Source organism: Saccopteryx leptura, chromosome X (genome assembly GCF_036850995.1).
Source record: "Saccopteryx leptura isolate mSacLep1 chromosome X, mSacLep1_pri_phased_curated, whole genome shotgun sequence".
In the NCBI taxonomy this organism is placed as follows: domain Eukaryota; kingdom Metazoa; phylum Chordata; class Mammalia; order Chiroptera; family Emballonuridae; genus Saccopteryx; species Saccopteryx leptura.
In genome coordinates this window covers 124,119,400-124,140,698 of record NC_089516.1, presented here as the reverse complement: position 1 = coordinate 124,140,698, position 21,299 = coordinate 124,119,400, and the positions used below count along the sequence as shown (strand labels likewise).

At 36.9% G+C, this 21,299-nt stretch overlaps 1 protein-coding gene across 6 annotated transcripts in view; it reads left to right on the top strand.

The window, feature by feature from the left end:
- Positions 1-21,299, top strand: part of SMARCA1 (SWI/SNF related, matrix associated, actin dependent regulator of chromatin, subfamily a, member 1) — a 109,153-nt gene that overhangs the window by 57,754 nt on the left and 30,100 nt on the right. For all 6 annotated transcript variants that reach the window (XM_066356378.1, XM_066356383.1, XM_066356377.1 and 3 more), the window contains 4 exons: positions 9,713-9,823; positions 10,091-10,204; positions 18,025-18,147; positions 20,539-20,671. In XM_066356378.1, the coding sequence (XP_066212475.1) occupies positions 9,713-9,823; positions 10,091-10,204; positions 18,025-18,147; positions 20,539-20,671 (481 nt within the window). The remainder of the gene's footprint in view (positions 1-9,712; positions 9,824-10,090; positions 10,205-18,024; positions 18,148-20,538; positions 20,672-21,299) is intronic.

The window sequence follows — 21,299 nt, the reverse complement described above, 5'->3', positions numbered from 1 at the left end:
CATCACATCCCCTCATCCCCTTCCCTCTGACAGCTGTCCCTCTGCTCCCTGTGATCCTGCTTCTACCTCTTTTCCATTCCTCAGCTTGCTTTGTTCATTAGATTGCACATATATGTGAGATCATATGACATGTGTCTTTCTCTGCCTGACTTAATTCATTTAGCATAACAATCTTTAGGTTCATCCATGCCATCTCAAAAAGTAAGATTTTTTATGGTTGTGTAGTATTCCATCGTGTATCTGTACCAGAACTTTTTAATCCACTCATCCATTGACAATTGGGCTGTTTCCAGATCTTGTCTATTGTACACAATGCTGCAGTAAACATGGGGGTGCATATCTTCTTTTGAATCAGTGATTTGGTATTCTTAGGATATATTCCTAAAAGTGGGATAGTTGGGTCAAAAGGCAATTCCATTTTTAATTTTTTGAGGAATCTCCATACTGTTTTCCACAGTAGCTGCACCAGTCTGCATTTCCCCTCACCAGCACTTACTGAGTGTTGATTTGTTAATGAGCACCATTCTGACAGGTGTGAGGTGGTATCTCATTGTGGTTTTAATTTGCATTTCTCTGATGATCAGGGACATTGAACATTTTTTCATATGCCAATTGGCCATTTGTATGTCCTCTTGGAGAAATGTCTATTCAGTTCTTTTGTCCATTTTTTAATTGGATTGTTTATCTTCCTGGTGTTGAGTTTTAGAAGTTCTTTATAAATTTTGGTTATTCACCCCTTATCAGACATATTGGCAAATATGTTCTCCCATTGTGTAGTTTGTCTTTTTATGTTTTTAGTGGTGTCTTTTGCTGAACAAAAGCTTTTTAGTTTGATATAGTCCCATTTGTTCATCCTGTTCTTTATTTTACTTGCCAGTTGGAGATAAATAGGCAAAAATATTGTTACGAGAGATGTCGGAAAGTTGACTGCCTTTGTTTTCTTCCAAGATGTTTATGGTTTCACAACTTGGGTTTAAGTCTTTTATCCATTTTCAGTTTATCTTTGTGAATGGTGTAAGTTGGTGGTCTAGTTTCATTTTTTTGCATGTACCTGTGCTATTTTCCCAACACCATTTCTTAAAAAGACTGTCTTGACTCCTTTATATGCTCTCACCTCCTTTGTCAAATATGAATTGCTCATAAAGGCATGGGTTTATTTCTGGGTTATCTGTTCTGTTCCATTAATCTGTATGCCTGTTCTTATGCCAGTACCAAGCCGTATTGATTACAGTGGTCTTGTAGTATAACTTGGTATCAGGAAGTGTGATACCTCCCACTCTATTCTTTGTTTTTAAGATTGCTGAAGCTATTCAAATTCTTTTTTGGTTCCATATAGATTTTTGGAATATTTGTTCTATATCTTTGAAGTATGCCATTGGTATTTTAATAGGAATTGCAATGAATTTATAGATTTCTTTGGGTACTAAAGACATTTTAATGATGTTTATTCTTATCCATGAACACAATATATGCTTCCACTTGTTTGTATCATTTTTTTTGTCTTATAGTTTTTCGAGTACAAATATTTTACCTCCTTGGTTAAATTTACTCCTAGGTATTTTATTTATTTATTTATTTATTTATTTATTTATTTTTATTTTGTTGCCATAGTGAAAGGGATTGTTTTCTTAATTTCTCTTTCAGATATTTTACTGTTGGTGTATAAAAATGCCACTGATTTCTGAATACTAATTTTATATCCTGTTACCTTGCCGAATTCATTTATCAGGTCTAGTAGTTTTTTGACTGAGACTTTAGGGCAGGGGTCTCAAACTCGCGGCCCACGGGCCGCATGCGGCCCACCGAACAATTTTGTGCAGCCCGCAGACTAATCCACGAAGTTAAAAATATTTTGGATAAAATTAAGTAAGCCTAGGGGCCTACTTGTATTTTTCATTTCTCTGGCATCCTAGCTAGATATTAGCTTAGTTAACAGCAGTTGTGATGTGAACTACGGTTTCTGTTCGTTTTGTGACACTGAGTATACTGCATGTACGATTGTGCTTGTTGTACTGATTTTTTTTTTTTGTTTTCAACTGCAGTGAGAAAAGCGTTGCGTAACAGTTGCCTTTTGTAGACCTAGTGCGGCCTGCCGAACAGCTGTGATCTTGCTCTGCGGCCCACATGCTGAGTTGAGTTTGAGACCCTTGCTTTAGGGTTTTCTATATACAGTATCATGTCATCAGCAAATAATGATAATTTTACTTCTTCTTTTCAAATTTGGATGCCTTTTATTTCATCTTCTTTTCTGATTGCCGTGGCTAGGACTTCCAAAACTAGTGGTGAAAGGGGGCACCTCTGCCTTGTTTTTGATCTTAAGGAGATTGCTCTTAAGTTTTTTCCATTGAGTATGATGTTGGCTGTGGGTTTGTCACAGATGGCCTTTATCATGTTGAGGTAAGTTCCCTGTGTTCCCACTTTGCTGAGAGTTTTGATTATAAATGGGTGCTGGATTTTATCAAATGCTTTTTCTGTGTCTATTGATATAATCATGTGATTTTTATCCTTTCTTTTGTTTATGTGATGAATCACATTGATTGATTTGCAAATATTGTACCAGCCTTGCCTCCTGGGGGAAAATCCCATTTGATCATGATGTATGATTTTTTAAATGTTTTGCTGGATCTGATTTGCTAATATTTTGTTGAGAATTTTAGCATCTATGTTCATCAGGGATATTGGCCTATAGCAGGGATCAGGAACCTATGGCTCGCAAGCCAGATGTAGCTCTTTTGATGGCTGCATCTGGCTCGCAGACAAATTTTTAATAAAAAAATGTTAAAAATATAAAACATTCTCATGTATTACAATTCATTCATTTCCTACCGCTAATGTTCATGGCTGTGGGTGGCTGGAGCCAATCACAGCTGTCCTCCAGGACAACACCAAATTTTTATTGGATAATGCATAACATACATGGGTGGTTGTATGGCTCTCACGGAATTACATTTTAAAATATGTGGCATTCATGGCTCTTTCAGCCAAAAAGGTTCCCGATCCCTGGCCTATAGCTTTCTTTCTTTGTAGTGTCTTTACCCGGTTTTGGAATGAGGATAATGCTTGCCTCATAAAAGGAGCTTAGAAGTCATCCTTCTTCTTGAATTTTTTGTAATAGCTTGAGAAGGATAGGTGTTAGTTCTTTTTTGAATGTTTGGTAAAATTCGCCTGTGAAGCCATCTAGTCCAGGACTTTTGTTTGCTGGGAGTTTTTTGATATCTGTTTCAATTTCATTTGCTATAATCTGTCTATTTTAGGTTTTCTGCTTCTTCCAGATTGATATTTGGAAGATTGTGTGTTTGTTGGAATTTATTCATTTCACCTAGGTTGTCCAATTTTTTAGCATATAAATCTTCAGAATTTTTTTTATAATCCTTTGTATTTCAGTGGTATCAGTTGTTACTTCTCCATTTTCATTTCAAATTTTATTTATTTGAGTCTTCTCTCTTTTTTTCTTGATGAATCTGGTTAAAGGTTCATTAATCTTGGTTACCTATTCAAAGAACCAGCTCTTGGTTTCATTGATTTTCTGTACTGTTTTTTTAGCCTCTATGTCTTTTATTTCCATTCTGATCTTCATTATTTCCTTTCTTCTACTTTCTCTAGGCTTATTTGTTGTTCTTATTTTAGTTCTTTTAGATGCAGGGTGAAATTTTCTCTCTCTCTTTTTTTTTTTTTTTTTTTTTTGTATTTTTCTGAAGTGAGAAGTGGGGCAGTAAAGAGACAGATTCCTGCATGTGCCCGACTGAGATCACCCGGGAAGCTCACCAGTGGGTGATGTTCTATCCATCTGGGACATTGCTCTGTTGCTACTGGAGCCATTCTAGCACCCGAGGCAGAGGCCATAGATCCATCTTCAACACCCAGTTCAACTTTGCTCCAGTGGAGCCTTTAATCCATTTACATTTAAAGTTATTATTGATATGTACTTATTTATTGCCATTTTATTCTTTAAATCTACAATCCTATTTTTTCGATTTATTTTTTCCCTTTGTACTTTTAATGGCAGGCCCCTTAACATTTTTTGCAGTACTGGTTTGGTTGTAATAAATTCCTTTACTCTTTTTTTTTTTTTTTTTAATCTGGGAAGCTTTTTACTTCTCCTTCAATTTTAAACAATAGTCTTGCTAGATAAAGTAGTCTTGGTTGTAGGTTCTTGTTTTGTATCACTTTGAATATTTCTTGCCAATCCCTTCTGGCCTCAAGTGTTCTGTTGAGAAGTCGAATTCATCTTTGTGGGGGCTCCTCTGTAGGTTATTAACTGCCTTTCTCTTGCAACTTTTAGTATTCTTTCTTTGTCTCTTAACTTTGGCATTTTAATTATGATGTGTCTTCACGTAGGCTTCCTAGGGTTCCTCTTTAATGTGACTCTCTGTGTTTCTTGAACTTGTATGATTTTTTTCTTCATCCATTTAGGGAAATTTTCAGGTATTAGTTTTTCAGACAGGTTCTCTATCCCATGTTCTTTCTCTTCTCCTTCTGGTACCATTATGATGTGGATGTTGTTTCTATTCATGTTGTCACAGAGCTTTCTTAGAGTTTTCTCAGTCTTTTTGTGCTTCTTTTTGTTTTGCTGCTCTACTTCTGAGCTTATATTTATCTTGCTTTCTAAATCACTGATTCGATGGTCTGCTTCATCCAGCCTGCTGTTGATTCCTTCTAGTGCAGTTTTCATTTTTGATATTGTATTTGCCATTTATGACTGTTTTTTTTTCCTTATGATTTCAATATTCATTTTGATGCTTGCTATCTCTTTATTTAGGTTCTCATTATGTGCATTAATTGTTACTCTAAGATTGTTGAGCATCCTAAAAATCATTATTTAAACTCTATGGCTGGCAGTTTGGTTTCTTCCATTTCATTTGGTTACTTCTATTGGGAATTTCTCTTGTTGATTCATTTGGGTCACATTTCTTTGTCCATTTTGTCTGTGTATTCCATAGCACTGTCTGACTTTGAAATTTTTGTGTTGTCTTTATGAGGAAGATGGAATTGGTGTGCTCACCAGGCCACCTGTTTTCCTTGTTCTAGGAATGCTTCTTGAGAATGCTGTTTTCTTCTTGTTGTATGTGAGTATTGAATGCAGTTGGTCCTTTAGTGAGTACAGTTATTCCTTCTGGCTGGCTGGCTCTAAGGTCGACCTTGCTCATTTGTATTACACACTGTGCAATATCTGTCTTGTTCGGCGTATTTATTCTCCACAGTGTCTTGTGCCTGCTTGACTCTTCCTTTGTGTGTGCTGCTTATATACCTAGCTGAGTCTAGCATTGGTGCTGTGTGTCACCCATTACCAGCTGTGTTGGTTCTGGATCTTCTTGGGTTGGCATCAGCTATTGTTTTAACCCGCCATAGGCTATCTGTATGCAGCTACTGCTCCTTTCACTATTTTTGTTTGAGTTTTCTGTGCCTGACTAATGTGGAAGGGGCCAACCTGTGTTTAAGGATTAGCTTCCTTCTGCTTAGAGATGATAGCAGCTCCATAAAAGCCCCAGCTCTGTAAGATTTGTCTCCACTTTTAGCTTCTCCTCCTCTTTCAGCTGCCTGTTCTTCCCACGGAGTCTTCTATAGAAAGACTGCAGTATAGGTTCAGAATGGCCTCACCCAGACAACCTCTCTATTGGTTGCAAGCTTATTGGTTTAGACCAGCTGAGGTAGGGAATACAATGTTAGTGGGATCCCCTACTTCAGGGGTCTCTTGGTCAGGAGTTCCGTATGGGGAATATGGCCCCTACTCCAGAGCTTTATCCCTCAGCCACTGCTAGATACTCTAATTTTATTTGTCCCCAACAAGGTAAGCAGGAGGCTCAGATCGAGTGGGGCTAACAATCCCCTTTGCAGAAGTTCTTACAACTGTTGAGACCCTGGTCTCAGGGAGGAAGGCTGAGAGAGTTCTCTCCTGGGGCAGACTGTGTCCCCCCCAGAAAATGGCTAAGCACCTTGATCAGAGCACTCTCTCCCTTTGCCCTGTGGAATCTAGTACAGCAAGGCAGGATATCCAGGACCCAGGCCTACTGGCTGTGGAGCTCTACCTCATCCAATGCACATGAGCCACTGTGCTGGTGCTGATCACAGATATTGGAACTCATCACTGCTGTGCCTGGTGTGAGGAACCCTTCCTTATGATACCACTCTAGCAAGAGTTGTTAGGTCCTGAACCAATGCTTTCTGCAGCTGGCCACTGTTGTGCCAGCTCTGGGCCTCCCTAGCAAGAACCTGTCACAGACCAGTGGGAGACACTGCCTGTGACTGACTGTCAGCAACCTTCTTGGAGCTACAAGCAATCCAGAGTTTGTGGCTGACTCTGCTGGTCCCACGTGAAAATGCAAATACCAAGCTGAACACCTAGTTTTACCCACACTGAGCCTGGGAGAAGGTCCCCTTAAAAGGCCAAGGTTCCCTGAGTCTTGCCTCCTGCAGCCTCTGTCTGCTGGTTGCTTGTTTTGCTTGGCCATAGGAAAAACCTCTGGTAGAGTCTAGAACCTGAGGCAATTCAGGGATTAAGAAGTGTGGTGGGCATGTGTCCACCCCTCAGCCCCAGCTGTCAGTCTCTGCAGACTTTTTTCACAGACCTCAGTAGTGTTTGACTTTAGGGGTCCCGTTGATGTAGCCTCGGAGACCCTGAAGTGTGGTCTGCCTACAGTCTGGACAGTTTCTAGTTAGTCTCCCATGAGGCAGAATAACCAGTCTTAGTCTCAGAAGCCTGTGGAGGAAAGCTCCAGGCTCAACACCAAAAAACTGTGTCACTGGTGCACCCCCTGCTTCCTGGCTTCTCAGAATGACCCAATTTTTTTTGACTGGGGCAGGAGAGACTCCCGAGGACAGAGCAATTGTTTTTACCCAGGCTGATGCCACTCAGAGGGTATTGTTCTACCTAAGAAAGATGGTGACTGCAGTACTGGAGAATGATTTAGCACAAGGATTCCGGTGGCCTTCCCCCACAGTGTTTCTTCCTGGGCCTTCAACTTTACATTCTCCTCTTGCAACTCTAGTCTTCTCAGCCCTCTCTCAGATGGAGCCCCCAGTAAGTGGGTGTGAACAAGTTTTTCTGCATGGGCCCTTTAAGATAGAGTCTGTGTCTCCAAGAGCTCCTTCTCTTTTTTGCAGACGGAAACCCTGGCTTTTTTCAACCCTGGCCAAATGCTGTCTGGGTGCCTCTTCTAGGCTCTGGGGCTCTAAACTGGGGCTCTCATCCTGGGCCTGAGCACCCATACCTATCAGGTGACCCTCACCGCAGTGAGAGTTCCTCTGGACCCTCAGCTGCCACTTGCTCCTGGGAGCAGGGTAGCCTTTTCTGCGGCTCCACCCTTCCTACCAATCTCAGTGTGGCTTCTTCTGGGATCCTGGGTTATAGACTCCTCTTCTTTTAGTCCAAAGTTGGTTTTTCAAGATGATTGTTTTTAAATTAAATTGTAATCCAATTTGGTCCTGGGAGGTGGCAGTTGTAACATTAGCCTACTCCGTTGCCGTTTTGGAATCTCTCCTGGATTATTGTTGTTAAATCTAGTTGTAGCCTGACCTGTGGTGGCTCAGTGGATGAATTGTTGACCTGGAATGCTGAGGTTGCCGGTTCAAAGCCCTGAGCTTGACTGGTCAAGGCACATATGGGAGTTGATGCTCCCTGCTCCTCCCTTCTCTCTTTCTCTCTCCTCTCTAAGATGAATAAGTAAATAAAAATTTAAAAAAAATCTAGTTGTAACTTTAGTTTGGTCCTGGGAGGGTGGGTATGACATTCACCTACTCTGCCTCCATCTTCTATCTCTCTATGTATTTATTTTTAAATTATATTTTCTAGCTGCTATTGGAGTGAAATTTTGTAGTGCTACCAAATAAGTGTTCACTCCACTTTGGATGTTTAATAATAATGTACATTGGCTTGACCAGGTGATGGTGCAGTGGATAAAGAGTCACCTTGGGAAACTGAGGACATATGTTTGAAACCCCAAGGCCACCAGCTTGAATGTGGGCTCAGCGACCTGAGTGTGGGGTCACTGGCTTAAATGCGGGATCATAGACATGACCCCATGGTTCCTGGCATGAGCCCAAAGGTCACTGGCTTGAAGCCCAAGGTTACTTGCTTAAGCCCAAGGTTGCTGGCTGGCTTCAGCCAGGGTTCATTGGCTTAGCTGGAGCCCTGTAGTCAAGATACATACCATATGAGAAAGCAATCAATGAACAACCAAAGCACCACAGCTCTGAGGTGATGCTTCTCATTTCTTTCCCTGTCTGTCTCTCACAAAATAAATAAAAACTTACATTGAATTCTTGGTAGTTTACCTGATGATTTCACATATATGGTCAGATTTAATCCTTAAGGTAAGTATTCCTATTCCTATTTTACAGATGGAAGAATTAATTTACCCAAAGTTAGACAGCAGATAAAGTGGCAGACTGTGGTTTCAAATTCTGGTCATTTTTATTTCACTGACTTTTTCCATAGCTACCTTACCAAGTGTTCTCATTCAAAAATTTATTCTGATTTTAAGGGATATATACCTGTCATATTGGTAGTCATTATTTACCCCTTTCAGCTGTTTTCTAATTTGTAATCCTAACAAAATCACCTGAGTCAATGTTAGTCTTCTTTCTTCATTTGATAACTACAGGGTAGGGCAAATGTAGGTTTATAGTTGTTTGTATGGAAAATACTACAGAAACTAATAATAATACAGGAATAAACTCTGTGTTTTCATACTTATAGCTGTAAACCTACTTTTGGCCTATGCTTTATTTATTAGGCATAAAATACAAACCAGATTTTGCAAGTTTTTCTCAATTACTAAGGAAGAACTAAGGTTTTTTTTTTACATATATAATTGTTATTTATTTATTTATTTATTTATTTATTTACAGAGACAGAGAGAGAGTCAGAGAGAGGGATAGATAGAAACAGACAGACAGGAATGGAGAGAGATGAGAAGTTTTTTGTTGCAACACCTTAGTTGTTCATTGATTGCTTTCTCATATATACCTTCACCGTGGGCCTTCAGCAGACTGAGTAACCCCTTGCTCAAGCCAGCGACCTTGAGTCCAAGCCAGTGAGATTTGCTCAAACCAGATGAGCCTGCGCTCAAGCTGGTGACCTCGGGGGTCTCGAACCTGGGTCCTTCCTTATCCCAGTCCAATGCTCTATCCACTGCGCCACCACCTGGTCAGGCCATGGCTGTCATTATTATTAATATTTTATTTAGAAATTAAATTTAATGAGGTGGCATTGATCAATAAGAGTACATAGGTTTTGGATAAACATTTATATAGCATTTGAATTGTTGGCTGTGTTGTGTGCCTATCACCCAAAGTTAGATCATTTCTGCTCACTGTATTATTGTCCCTCTTTATTCCTCTGTATTCCATGTTGCTCCTTTTGGTAACTACTTCACTTTTATCTGTGTCCATGCATTTCGGTTTTATATCCCACCTATGGATGCAATCATATAGTTCTTTGCTTTTTCTGATTTACTTATTTCACTTAGTATAATGAGCAAGAATCAAGTTTTAAATTTACTTAAAAAGAAAATAAAGAAAACCATCTTGCATCTGAACTTGGTATCCAGGGCAAGGTTTTGGCACTTGGGATGTATGACTGTGACTTAAAGAAAAGCTAGTTTTTATTGTTTTTAAGGGCTTTAATTTTCTCATGCTTCTGCAACCTTGATGTGCTTGATTAAAAAAAAAGTTTGCAGTAATCATACTCTTCATTCTTGTTTGCTGTGTATAGCTTGGAATGGTGGAATGGATTGAACCTCCTAAACGAGAACGCAAAGCAAACTATGCAGTGGATGCCTACTTTAGAGAGGCTTTGCGTGTCAGTGAGCCAAAGGTTCCAAAGGTAAAAAAAGAGTATGAGGCTTGTTTTTATGTCTTACAGCAGAATTATTTTGTAACATTGTGATTCAGATTTACTTATACGTACTTAGTGCTAAATAATAGTCCCAAAAATATAACAATAATACAGACAAGTACTTGATATGGCCTAGCCATATCTGTGGATTTCATTGTATTTATGTTTCTACATAGAAAACAAATAGTAACAAATAAATATGTTTGCTTTATGTACTGAAAAAATATATATATCTCATGCGTTTCTTCTTCACAGGCTCCACGACCTTCAAAACAGCCAAATGTTCAGGATTTTCAGTTTTTCCCACCACGTTTATTTGAGTTCCTGGAAAAAGAAATTCTTCATTATAGGAAGACAATAGGCTATAAGGTAAAACTTCCATTTTTTAGACTACTATAATTTAATTTTTTAAGCTAATATAATCTATTAAACTACACTAGAAGGTGTTCCACTTTAATATGAAAGCATGTAAGAGTAAATCAGAATAGTGGTGTTTTTTAAACCAAAATGCTTTAACTGGAAGTAAAGCATTCTGAGTCCTGAATCATCAGTGGGATCATCACTAGATGAGATTAATGAAGAATTATCCAGTATTTCAAAATAGTTATATTAATGTATTATTTTAATAGTGCTAATGTTCTAGTGGTTAAAGGATGTGTAGAAAGAACAATAGCTAGTGTGTTTAGTTAGAAGTGAATGTATGATTGATGATAGCAAGATTTGATCATTTTTCTTAATATAACCAAAAAATGGGATTTTTGAGTTTATTGCTCATGGTTGATGAAAGCCCTGTTGGTAATTAGTAGACTATGGTCACTTAGATATTAGTGATAATGAATTATATAATTTAAAAAATGATCTTTTAGAATTCAAAATTCCTATTTATATAAATAGATAAGAACCCAATTTTGTGAGTGAAATTTAATGTTTGTCACACTAAAAGCTATCACATTGAGAGATTAAGCACACTGTTATTTATTTTTGTTTGTTGAAATTGACCTCCTAGTGAAAGAAAAGGATGATCAAAAGTATAATAACCAATAGTATAAATGAAATTATAAAACTATTAACACTATAACACTATTGTAACTTCATAACATTTTAGTTTTAAGAGTTGGAAGCTGTGTTTTAAAATTTACTTTGTGAACCTTTAACACAAATGGAACTATGACCAGTTATTTTGACTAGATATTGTAATTTGCCTAGAAAAGCTCCATGTATATAAAGTATTTATTTAGTATGTTAATAATATTTTGGAGCTAAAGTGAACCTCTGGAATGTTTCTACTATTATTACAGAGAGGAAGCATTGCCATTTGAAACAAAGTAAAAAGCTTTGCTTGCTCTTTATGTACCAAAGTTTAAATATATAAATATAGGAATAAGAAACTTAAGGTGAATATAAATAGTTAGTTATAATCTGGTTAGGGAAATGTGATTAAATTTGAATGTATTTAACCAACAGGACTGGATAAATTCTTCTTAGGAAGTTGTAGAAGAGTACAGTAACCGTGGTTGAACATTCAGACCAGGCATAAAATTGTTTCAAAGAAAGTGAAAACGGTAATATGCCAAGAGAAACAGGCAAGTTATAGGTACAAAATGTGAAATAAAAATAATAAAATTAATGAAGTAGTTAATGTGATTTCATGAGGTAAATATATATATATATACACACACACACACACACACACACACACACACACATACACACACACATATATGTAATCTCACTAACGGTTATAAAATTTTACATTTAGGTTGTTATTTTCTGTTCCTTTTATTGACTGTTATTGGTGAGACTTGAAAAATTAATTGAATGTTAGACCTCATATTTCATTTAATTACTCAAAAACCGGTGAAATGGGTATTATTACCACCTCTAAATAATAGATGAGGAAACTAAAATTCAGAGAAGTTAAATGACTTGTTCAAGGTCACATAGTTAACAGGATTGCTAAGGATGCTAGTCTCAAACACAAATTCTCCATGTTCAAATGCTGTGCTTTCTACTCAGACATCCTGGCCTATTTCTGCATGTGACCTAACCCTGCTTCTTTCTGCAGTCCTAAATAAAGACTGTGTTTACAGTGGTATGACATGTTGATTGGTAGGTGAGCCAAGTGGTAATCAAGAAGCAGCAATAAAAAAAAAGCATATTAACTGGTAGAATTATCTATATTCTTTCTTTGAAGATACTGAAATTCTGTTTCCAGCGGTAAAATTTTTTGCATCACATTCTTACCACAACTTTGGTTTTAATGTAAACAGTGCTTTTATTACAGGCAGTTTGTGGTTACGGGTGAGGTCTCACAATGAGTGGTTGAGTGGTGGCCAGCTGGAAGGAGATAGAGGAGAGAGGAAACCTTAGAAGAGGGAGGAATGAAGGGACAGCTGCAAAGGGTGATAGGAAAGAGGAAAGTGCAAGAAGAAAGGAAAGGGATGAATGAGGAGAGGGAAGATAGCATGGAATCCATGCAATAGCACTTACTATTTTCTCTTCTTCACTTCCCAGAAGGAAGTGACAGGACAGGGAGAATGAATGAAAAGAAGACTTTTTAAAAATTTATTATATATTTATTGAGTACTCTTGTGTAAGGTTCTATGCCTCACACTGGGGATAAAGCGGTGAGTAAGAGACACAAAGTCCCACAGTGCATAAAACTTACATTCCACTAGAGACAGACATTAAGCAGATACTACAGAGTAATGACATAGCTATGTGTGTGTTTCAGTGCTTACACAGGGTGTTACAAGGGAGTATCACATGGATATCTAATGTGGACTGTGAGATCAACGTAGTGGTCCCTAAGTGAAAGGGGTCATTTAGCTGAGTTTGGAATGATGCACAAGAATTAGCCAAGTGCAATATGAGAGAGAAGAACTCAAGTATGGGAACCATAGCTGTGAAGGTGGTGTGGTAGGAAGGAGGATTGCCCCTTCTGAAACTGAAAAAAGACCACTGAGGAGGAGAGTAACTTGAGATACAGCTGGTGATTTTGATCACGTGGAGCCATTATAGGTCATTTTAATGAAGATGAAGTTTATCTTTAGAGCAAGGGAAAAACATTGATAGTTTTTAAGACAGAAAGGTGGATGAGTGGTGAAATAATAATAGCAGCTACTTATTTAGTCCTTATTAGTGATGCTTACTATTCTAAGTGTTGTTTTTTTTTTAATTTAGTGAGAGGAGGAGAAGCAGAGACAGATTCCCACATGTGCCCTGACCAGGATTCCCCAGCAATCCCACTAGGGGGCGATGCTCTGCCCATCTGGGGCCCTTACTCTGTTGCAACCAGAGCCATTTTTTTAGTGCCTGAGGCAGAGGCCATAGAGCCATCCTCAGAGCCGAGGGCCAACTTGCTCTAACTGAGCCATGGCTCTGGGATGGGAGGAGGAGTGAGAGAGAGAGAGAGAGAAGCTTGAGGCAGAGGGGTGGACAAGCAGATGGGTGCTTCTCCTATGTGCCCTGACCAGGAATCGAACCCCAGACTGGGTAGACGCTGTACCACTGACCCAACTAGTCAGGCTCCTGAGTTCTTTAAGATGATTGGCTCATTACCCTTGTAAGAGCCCTGGAACGACATTCTTATTTTAGAGGTGGAGAAACTGGGGCATAGAGAGGTTGAGTAATTTACCTTGAATAATTTGCTAAGGGTCAAACAACTTATAAGTGGTAAGGTATGATCAAATTTATACTTTTAAAAGATCACTCTGGCTATGAAACAGAGAATGATGAGTTTCTCCAGGGAAATCAGCTAAGGGGCTATTGAAGTATGAAGATGAGAGAAGATGATAGTGGCTTGGAGTGTGGTGGTGGTAGTGGTGACAATGGCAGTGGCAGTGGTGGAGGTGGAGGTGGTGATGGAGGAGAAAGGAAAATGATCTCTTCCACTCTAATCTCAGTTTATACTGTCTTTAGCCCCAACCTGAAATGCTTCTGTATCGTCTTAAGACTTGTCTAGATCCTCTGTATGCATCTGTAGCTGAGGATTTGTAAGGCAAATAAGAATAACATTCTGGATGATAGTTCTTTCCTAACCTTGATTCTTCCACCTTTTACCAGAAACTACGCCCTTGAGTTACGGTGGGTGTTTTAATTGGGTGGGTTTCATGTTTGAGTTCAGAGTATAGACGGAAGAGCATGACATGTTAATCATCTGCAAAAGCTTCCTTTCTAGGACAATGTAACGATAACTCTTAGACCTATCTTCTCCTATATATTTAGCATTGATTTCCTCCCATACTTCCAGAAAACTCAACAGAGCCACAAATGAACAGAGAAATAGTTTATTTTCTGATGAACAGAACTGCTGTAGTACAGTCACCTGGTATTCTCTATACAAAGTTACATTCTCAAAAGGGGACTCATTTATCCCCTTCTGCTTAAATGAGTGTTAGCTCAAGGGAAAGAAGTGCAGGGAGCACTGTGATGCATGGTACCATTTTGTACATCTTGAATTCCTCATATGATGAATATTACAAAGGAGACTTTTTGGTAGAGAAGGTACAGGAATTTAGGTATGTTGAGTCATTTCTAACTAAAAGAGTAGCAACTATGTATGTAATTTCTAGAATTAAAAGTAATGTGACATTGATGAAGGCATTTTAAAATTTTACTGTATTATAAATATGACTGATGGTATGGAAGAAGTAGTCTTTAGTGAGTCCTGAAATTTAATGGTATTATATAATATTCTGATTTTGTTCTTATTAAAGTTCAAGGGGAAAGTTTTAATATTGGGGATATCTGCATAGAAATAAATATTTTGGGGGGCATTTTCCATTTTCTGTCATAAAATTAGATGTTTGTAAAATATTTTATTTGATTAAAATATGGTTTGTTAGTTATAGAAATTTTGAAGGTATTTTTTTTTTTTGTATTTTTTTGAAGCTGGAAACGGGGATGCAGTCAGACAGACTCCCGCATGCACCTGACCGGGATCCACCCGGCAAGCCCACCAGGGGGCGATGCTCTGCCCATCCGGGGCAGCGCTCTGTTGTGACCAGAGCCACTCTAGCGCCTGGGGCAGAGGCTATGGAGCCATCTCCAGTGCCCGGGCCATCTTTTGCTCCAATGGAGCCTTGGCTGTGGGAGGGGAAGAGAGAGACAGAGAGGAAGGAGAGGGGGAGGGGTGGAGAAGCAGATGGGCGCTTCTCCTGTGTGCCCTGGCCGGGAATCGAACCCAGGACTTCCGCACGCCAGGCCGACGCTCTGCCACTGTGCCAACTGGCCAGGGCCTGAAGGTATTTGATAGAGAAATATTTTATGATTAAAGATGTTTTATCTCAATTAAATTTTGAAGCCAAAATAATTCCATATACCAGCAATTTAAGGAGGTCTATTAAACTTAAAGTTATAGTTACAATTTTTTCAAATATTTTATCATGAAAAATTTTCAAACATACAACAATATTGAATTGTATAGTGGACACCCACATACACACCACACATTTTCCAGATTACATCTTACTGTATTTGCTTTATCACCTATTGCTCCAATTCTCCAGCCTTCTATCAAATGGATACTCATTTTATTTTTCATGCATTTCAAATTTGCAGACATAAGTATATTTCACCCAGAAACACTCCAGCATGCATATTATTAGCCATAGTTCAATATTTATTTGATTCTTTTATTAGGTAAAATTTACATACCATGAAATGTGTAAATCTTAAGTATATCATTTGATGTATTTCAACAAATACTTACATATGTACAACTGAAACCCGTTTAAAGATATGGAATATTACTATCACTCCAGAAAGGAACTCTTCGTAGTTAATCCGCAGACCTACTCCCCAGAGACGATCACTGTTTTGATATTATTTTCCTCCATAGATTAGATATTTTTTTGTTCTAGAATTTCACATAAATGGAACCATGCATTATGTGTAAGGTTTTTTCAGTTACCATCCTGTTTTTGAGGTTCATTCATGTTGTCTCATTATCACAGGTTTATTCCATTTTTTTTTAGATGAGTACTGTTCCATTGTAAAGATATACTACAGTTTCCTTATTCATTCTCTTGTTGATGGACATCTGGTCTGTTTTATGGTTTTTGGCTATTATGATGAAGCTTCTATGAACATTTTTGTAAAAGACTTTATGTAGATTTTTTCCTTTCTTTGAGTAAATACTTAGGAATGAAATTGCTAATGTGTCTTGTAACTTAAAAATTGAATTTAGCTATTGAGAAAAATTATTTTAATTGTACTTATCACTGGATTACATTTCATTTTTAATTTATGCCTTCCTTTTTTATTTGCTACTATCCTAGGCCAGGTGATCATACTTCATTTCTAGATTACATAGTTTAGTTGGTTCTCTTGCTTCTTGTTGCTCCTTGCTTCATCCAGCACAAAGATAAAAAATGAAAACACTATGTTTTGACACTTTACTACCTTGTTCAAAAATCTCCAATGGCTTTCTGTTGCCTACTGTGGTTTAAAAAGGCTTTTTAAATCTGTCTCCACCTGGCCTTGTTTCTTATCCTTTCACAACATAAACCCTGTGTGTTCCTTCATGTATATTTCTGCCTTCATGTTTTTGCTTGTACTATTCCCACCTAGAATATTCTTTCCCTCCTCTCCATCTCCCCAAATCCTTTGAATTCTTAGAGTACAGCTCACAACTTCACAACTAGGTTGTGAGCTTTTTGTGGGTAAATATCATGTCCATTCTTTTATATTTCAATAATACCTATCAGTAGTACAGACATAATAGATAGTTAATACTTAATAATTTGGTTGTCTGGCATTGATGATTACAAATCCATTTTTTTCCAGTATTTCTTATTAATGCCTTGTTAATGGATTTTACATTTAAATAATTGCTATCTATAACAGCTTTAAGCATATTTATTTTAAAGTTACAATGATATAATTTCAATCTCTATGAAATATGTATCAAAATTAGAAAACTAATTCAAATTATAATTATATTATAGGAAAACCATTTGATACCCCTAGGGAATGAATCATTTATGATAGGAGGTATTCATTTCAAACAGTGGAAGGCTTCCTGTCAATCCTTTTCATGTCCAATGGCATGCTATAAAATGTGCTGCCTACCCATGTTATGTACCTGCCCTCTTATCAGTGCACTGTGACATCAGTGCAGATGCACATAGAGATGGTGTGAAGCTTGGGATGAGTGACTTACTTGTCACTTCATAGAATGAATGCTGGTCCATACTACAGAACTGTACTGGCTTTCTATGTTTACTGTGCTGCATTGAGACTCCTGGGGCTATGGTTTGAGATACAGGTGACTGCTTCCCTGGAGAGCTGAGCTTCTGTCCTCAGTCTTTTGAACTTGAGCTCTCTTCTCTTTAGTTGTAAGTGCATTGACAGCTTTGTGCCCAGAACACTATAATTTGTTAGTCACTGCTAATGTAGCCTTTTCCCCTTGACTGCAAGTCTCATCACAGCTGTTTGTGTGCTCCACTATCCTTATCTTCTTATATAAAGGATGGGGCAAAGTAGGGTTGCCCTTATATGTATGGAAAATAATAAAATAATTAATAAATAATAACACAAAAATAAACTTTCACACACTCACAACTGTAAACCTACTTTTGCCCCATCCTGAATATTATCTAATTTTTTTTCTTTTGCTTCTCTAGTATCCTGTCACTTCTTCTAGACTTTTTGCATTTTATGTGAAGATGCTCTTCCTATCCATTTCCCTGGTAGGCAATAAAAACACTGCTCTTATTTTGCACAATAAATTGATCAGAAAGTTGGATGCAATCTTCAGGTGCATTACCATATTTCTCTACCACTTTCATATTGCTGGGTGAATATGGGCACTTTTTGCACTGCCAAAGTTTGTTTCTTCTGGGCTTGAGATTTTGTTGTATAATGTTGGTACTGTGGATAATTATATTATTTTTTAACATATTTTACAACATTATAAGGGTATATTTTGTTCCACACTATAACTAAATCTAAAGTATAATGTGGTATTTAGCAATGGGTTTTAACTCTAATATGCCATGTGGCACATTTATTTAAGGTTTTTATTTTGATAATATAATGGTAGAAGGAATGTGGAGAAGATCGTGTGCCATTATGGTATGAGTTTAGATTGTTTACTGTTGAAATAACTAGATCAATATGTGTATATAGTCCCTTAATTAATTTTCCTCAACAGGATACTCATAACTCATCTTTTGAATTTATAGGTCCCAAGGAATTCTGATATCCCAAATCCAGCTGTGGCTCAAAGAGAGGAGCAAAAAAAGATTGATGGAGCTGAACCTCTTACAGCAGAAGAGACTGAAGAAAAGGAAAAACTTCTCACACAAGTAAAATATTTTAAGTGGCTGAGATACTTCTAGTCAAACAATAGAAAAAGGAAAATATAGATCACGTATTTTTTATTTTATATGTCCAGTACCTTGATTGGACACACTACATAACTCAGGGCTATTTTGTAAATGTTTAGATCAAATATCCCTATTTTATATTCCTTTCACAAGATACACCCCTTTGGAAATACTAGGAAATACATAAATGTAAAATGTACATGTCAATTTTTATAAAGAAGACATTTTATTAATTAAAAAAGGTCACTTAATTCACTTATGAATCCTGATAGACAATAATTACTAGCATGTTCTTGAAAATTCAAATTTATTTTATTGAGTGATGTGAACTGTCCTTTGAAATTACACTTTACTAATGTTTTATTTGTAGAATAACTTCATAATTCTCCAAATGCCTTTTATCTTTTCTTGAATAAAGCTTTAATACAAAGATGAGAGATTTCTGAAACTTTTAAAAGCAATCATTGTACCCTGACCAAGTGATGGTGCAATGGGATAGTGTCGGATACAGAGGACCAGGTTTGAAACCCCAAGGTTGCTGGCTTGAGCACAGGCTCATCTGGCTTGAGCATCAGCTCACCAGTTTGAGTGTAGGGTCAGTGGCTTAAATGTAGGATCATAGGCATGACCTCATAGTCACTGGCTTGAGCACAGGCTCATCTGGCTTGGGTGTGGGCTCACTAACTTGAGTGCAGAGTCTGTGGCTTAAATGTTGGATCATAAACATGACTCCATAGTTGCTGGCTTGAGCACAAGGTTGCTGGCTTGAGCAAGGGGTCACTTGGTCTGCTGTAGCCCCCAGTCAAGGCACATATGAGAAAGCAATCAATGAACAAGTAATGAGCCGCAACAAAGAATTGATGCTTCTCATCTCTCTCCCTTCCTGTCTGTCCCTATCTGTTCCTCTCGCTGTCTCTGTCACCAAAAAAAAAAAAAAAAAAAAAAAAAAAAAAAAAAAAAAAAAAAAAGGCAATCGATGTTATAGTTAAAAGCTAATAGTTCCTAAAGGGGAACAATATTTTGTTCAAGTGGAACAATATTTTCCACTTGTTTTCTAGTCATCGTTGGTTTAATGAGTTTTATGAATGTCATACTTCCAAAATAATCTGTAGAAAATAAAAAAAGTTATAGCATAAAAGATTCTTGTAAAATAACAAACAAAAATGTATACCGAATGATAGCACCTTAGTATAAAAACTTGCCAGCAAGATGTATTTATTCAACAAATTCTTTTGAGCAATATATAAGGCACACTGCTAATTAATTTTCTGGAAACAGTAATTGATGGGTAGTTTTTATATTTATATCTTATTTATTATATAGGTCTTTTTTGTTATAACATGTAACTTCATTGAATTAATTTTTACAAATTATATTCATAAGTTTTTAGCCAAATGCCTGGAAGTCATAAAGTTTAGTTTGAACTATAATTACAGTTGTCTTAATAGTAGGACTTAATATAGAATAAAACATTTAAATATTCATGTTTTATTTTTATAATTTGTTTTCTGAGCACAAAAATGAAGTTATGGTCTTAGAATGCTGCTGAGTTTGCAGTATATTATGACTGAAAATATATTGTGAATATGCAATCTCAACTGAGAAATTGCTTGAGTTTATAATTAGAAGTATATTCAAATATTTTGCCTCTCCTAATAGTTGAATTAATAGTTAATCTATTTTATCTGCTGGTTAAATATTTTTTTAAAAAAGTTCAATTCATTTAAACTAAAAATAACCCAAAAGAATTCAACCCATTTCTACTACCCCCCCCATCCCTTGCCTCTGGCAACTACCACCATTCTTTGTATCTATGAATTTAGGTTTTTGTTTTTTTTTTTCCTTTTTTTTTTTTTTTTTTTTGAGAGTGAAAGAGAGACAGACAGAAATAGAGAGATAGGAAGGGAGAGAGATGAGAAGTATCAATCCTCTATTACAGCACCTTAGTTGTTTAATGCATCCATATTCTTCCCTTAATTTACTTGGGATCAGAGCTGTGAAAAAAAAATTGAAGTTCTGGAATATCAGAATGTTAGCATTTATTTAGTATTTTTATTTTAATGCATTTGTATTTAATATTGTAGGCATCTATAAAATATGGAATTAAAAAGTACACAATATCTTGAAACTATAAATCACTTTTTAGTGGTTGGAGAGAAGTACATTCTCTTCATGATAGAAAAGAAAATTTTTCTATAAATAACACTCACTAAACTTTAGATTCCAACATAAAATACGTAGGATTTTATAAGGAGGAACATTTTAAGTCTTTCAAACTATTTTAATGCATCATTGTGTAGAAGTAAACAGAACAATAAATGGATTTGTTAATTTAACCTTGATTGATTGATGCTTACTTTTTGTTCACAGGGATTCACAAACTGGACTAAGCGAGATTTTAACCAATTTATTAAAGCTAATGAGAAGTATGGAAGAGATGACATTGATAATATAGCTCGAGAGGTGGAGGGCAAATCCCCTGAGGAGGTCATGGAGTACTCAGGTTTGTATATAACTTCAAACATGGTATTTAATTGTAATCTTACTTCTTTAATTTCAATTTATTTCTGTCATTGTACAGATATATTTTAAACTTTTACAAATAAAGTACAGGTGAGAGTATAAAATATAATTGACTGTTTTTGTCCCTTGTAATTTACTAATAGGACCAAGTAAAGCTCTGATGAATTAAGACTATTATTGGATGAGCATTGAAAAAATGTTTCTCACTTTCCCTTCTCTGTAATTTGGTTCTCTTCTGGTAATTCTGAGACTTCAGGTTCAGCAGATGAAATTGGTGTCTTTTTAGGTCACCCTAGTAGGAAGGTCACCTTGAAGTAGATAATTCCTATTAGTCCCTTTTAAATTCTCAGACACTGTCAAGGTTCAACTCCAGGCAAGTTATGTGTGTTCTATTTACTCCAGGCAAGCTGGAATAAATCTCAAAAGATTGCTTGAATAAGTACATTGATTGATCCTAGAATCATGTCCCTCTCTTACTCAGCTATGTCTTTGGTCTTGACCAAAGTTAGATTAGCTGCTGAAGCAAATGGAGTTGATATAATTCTCATGTCACAGCATATTCAACCTCAGGCTTCTGAAAGAAGTCTTATTAAAAATAGGTTTATGTC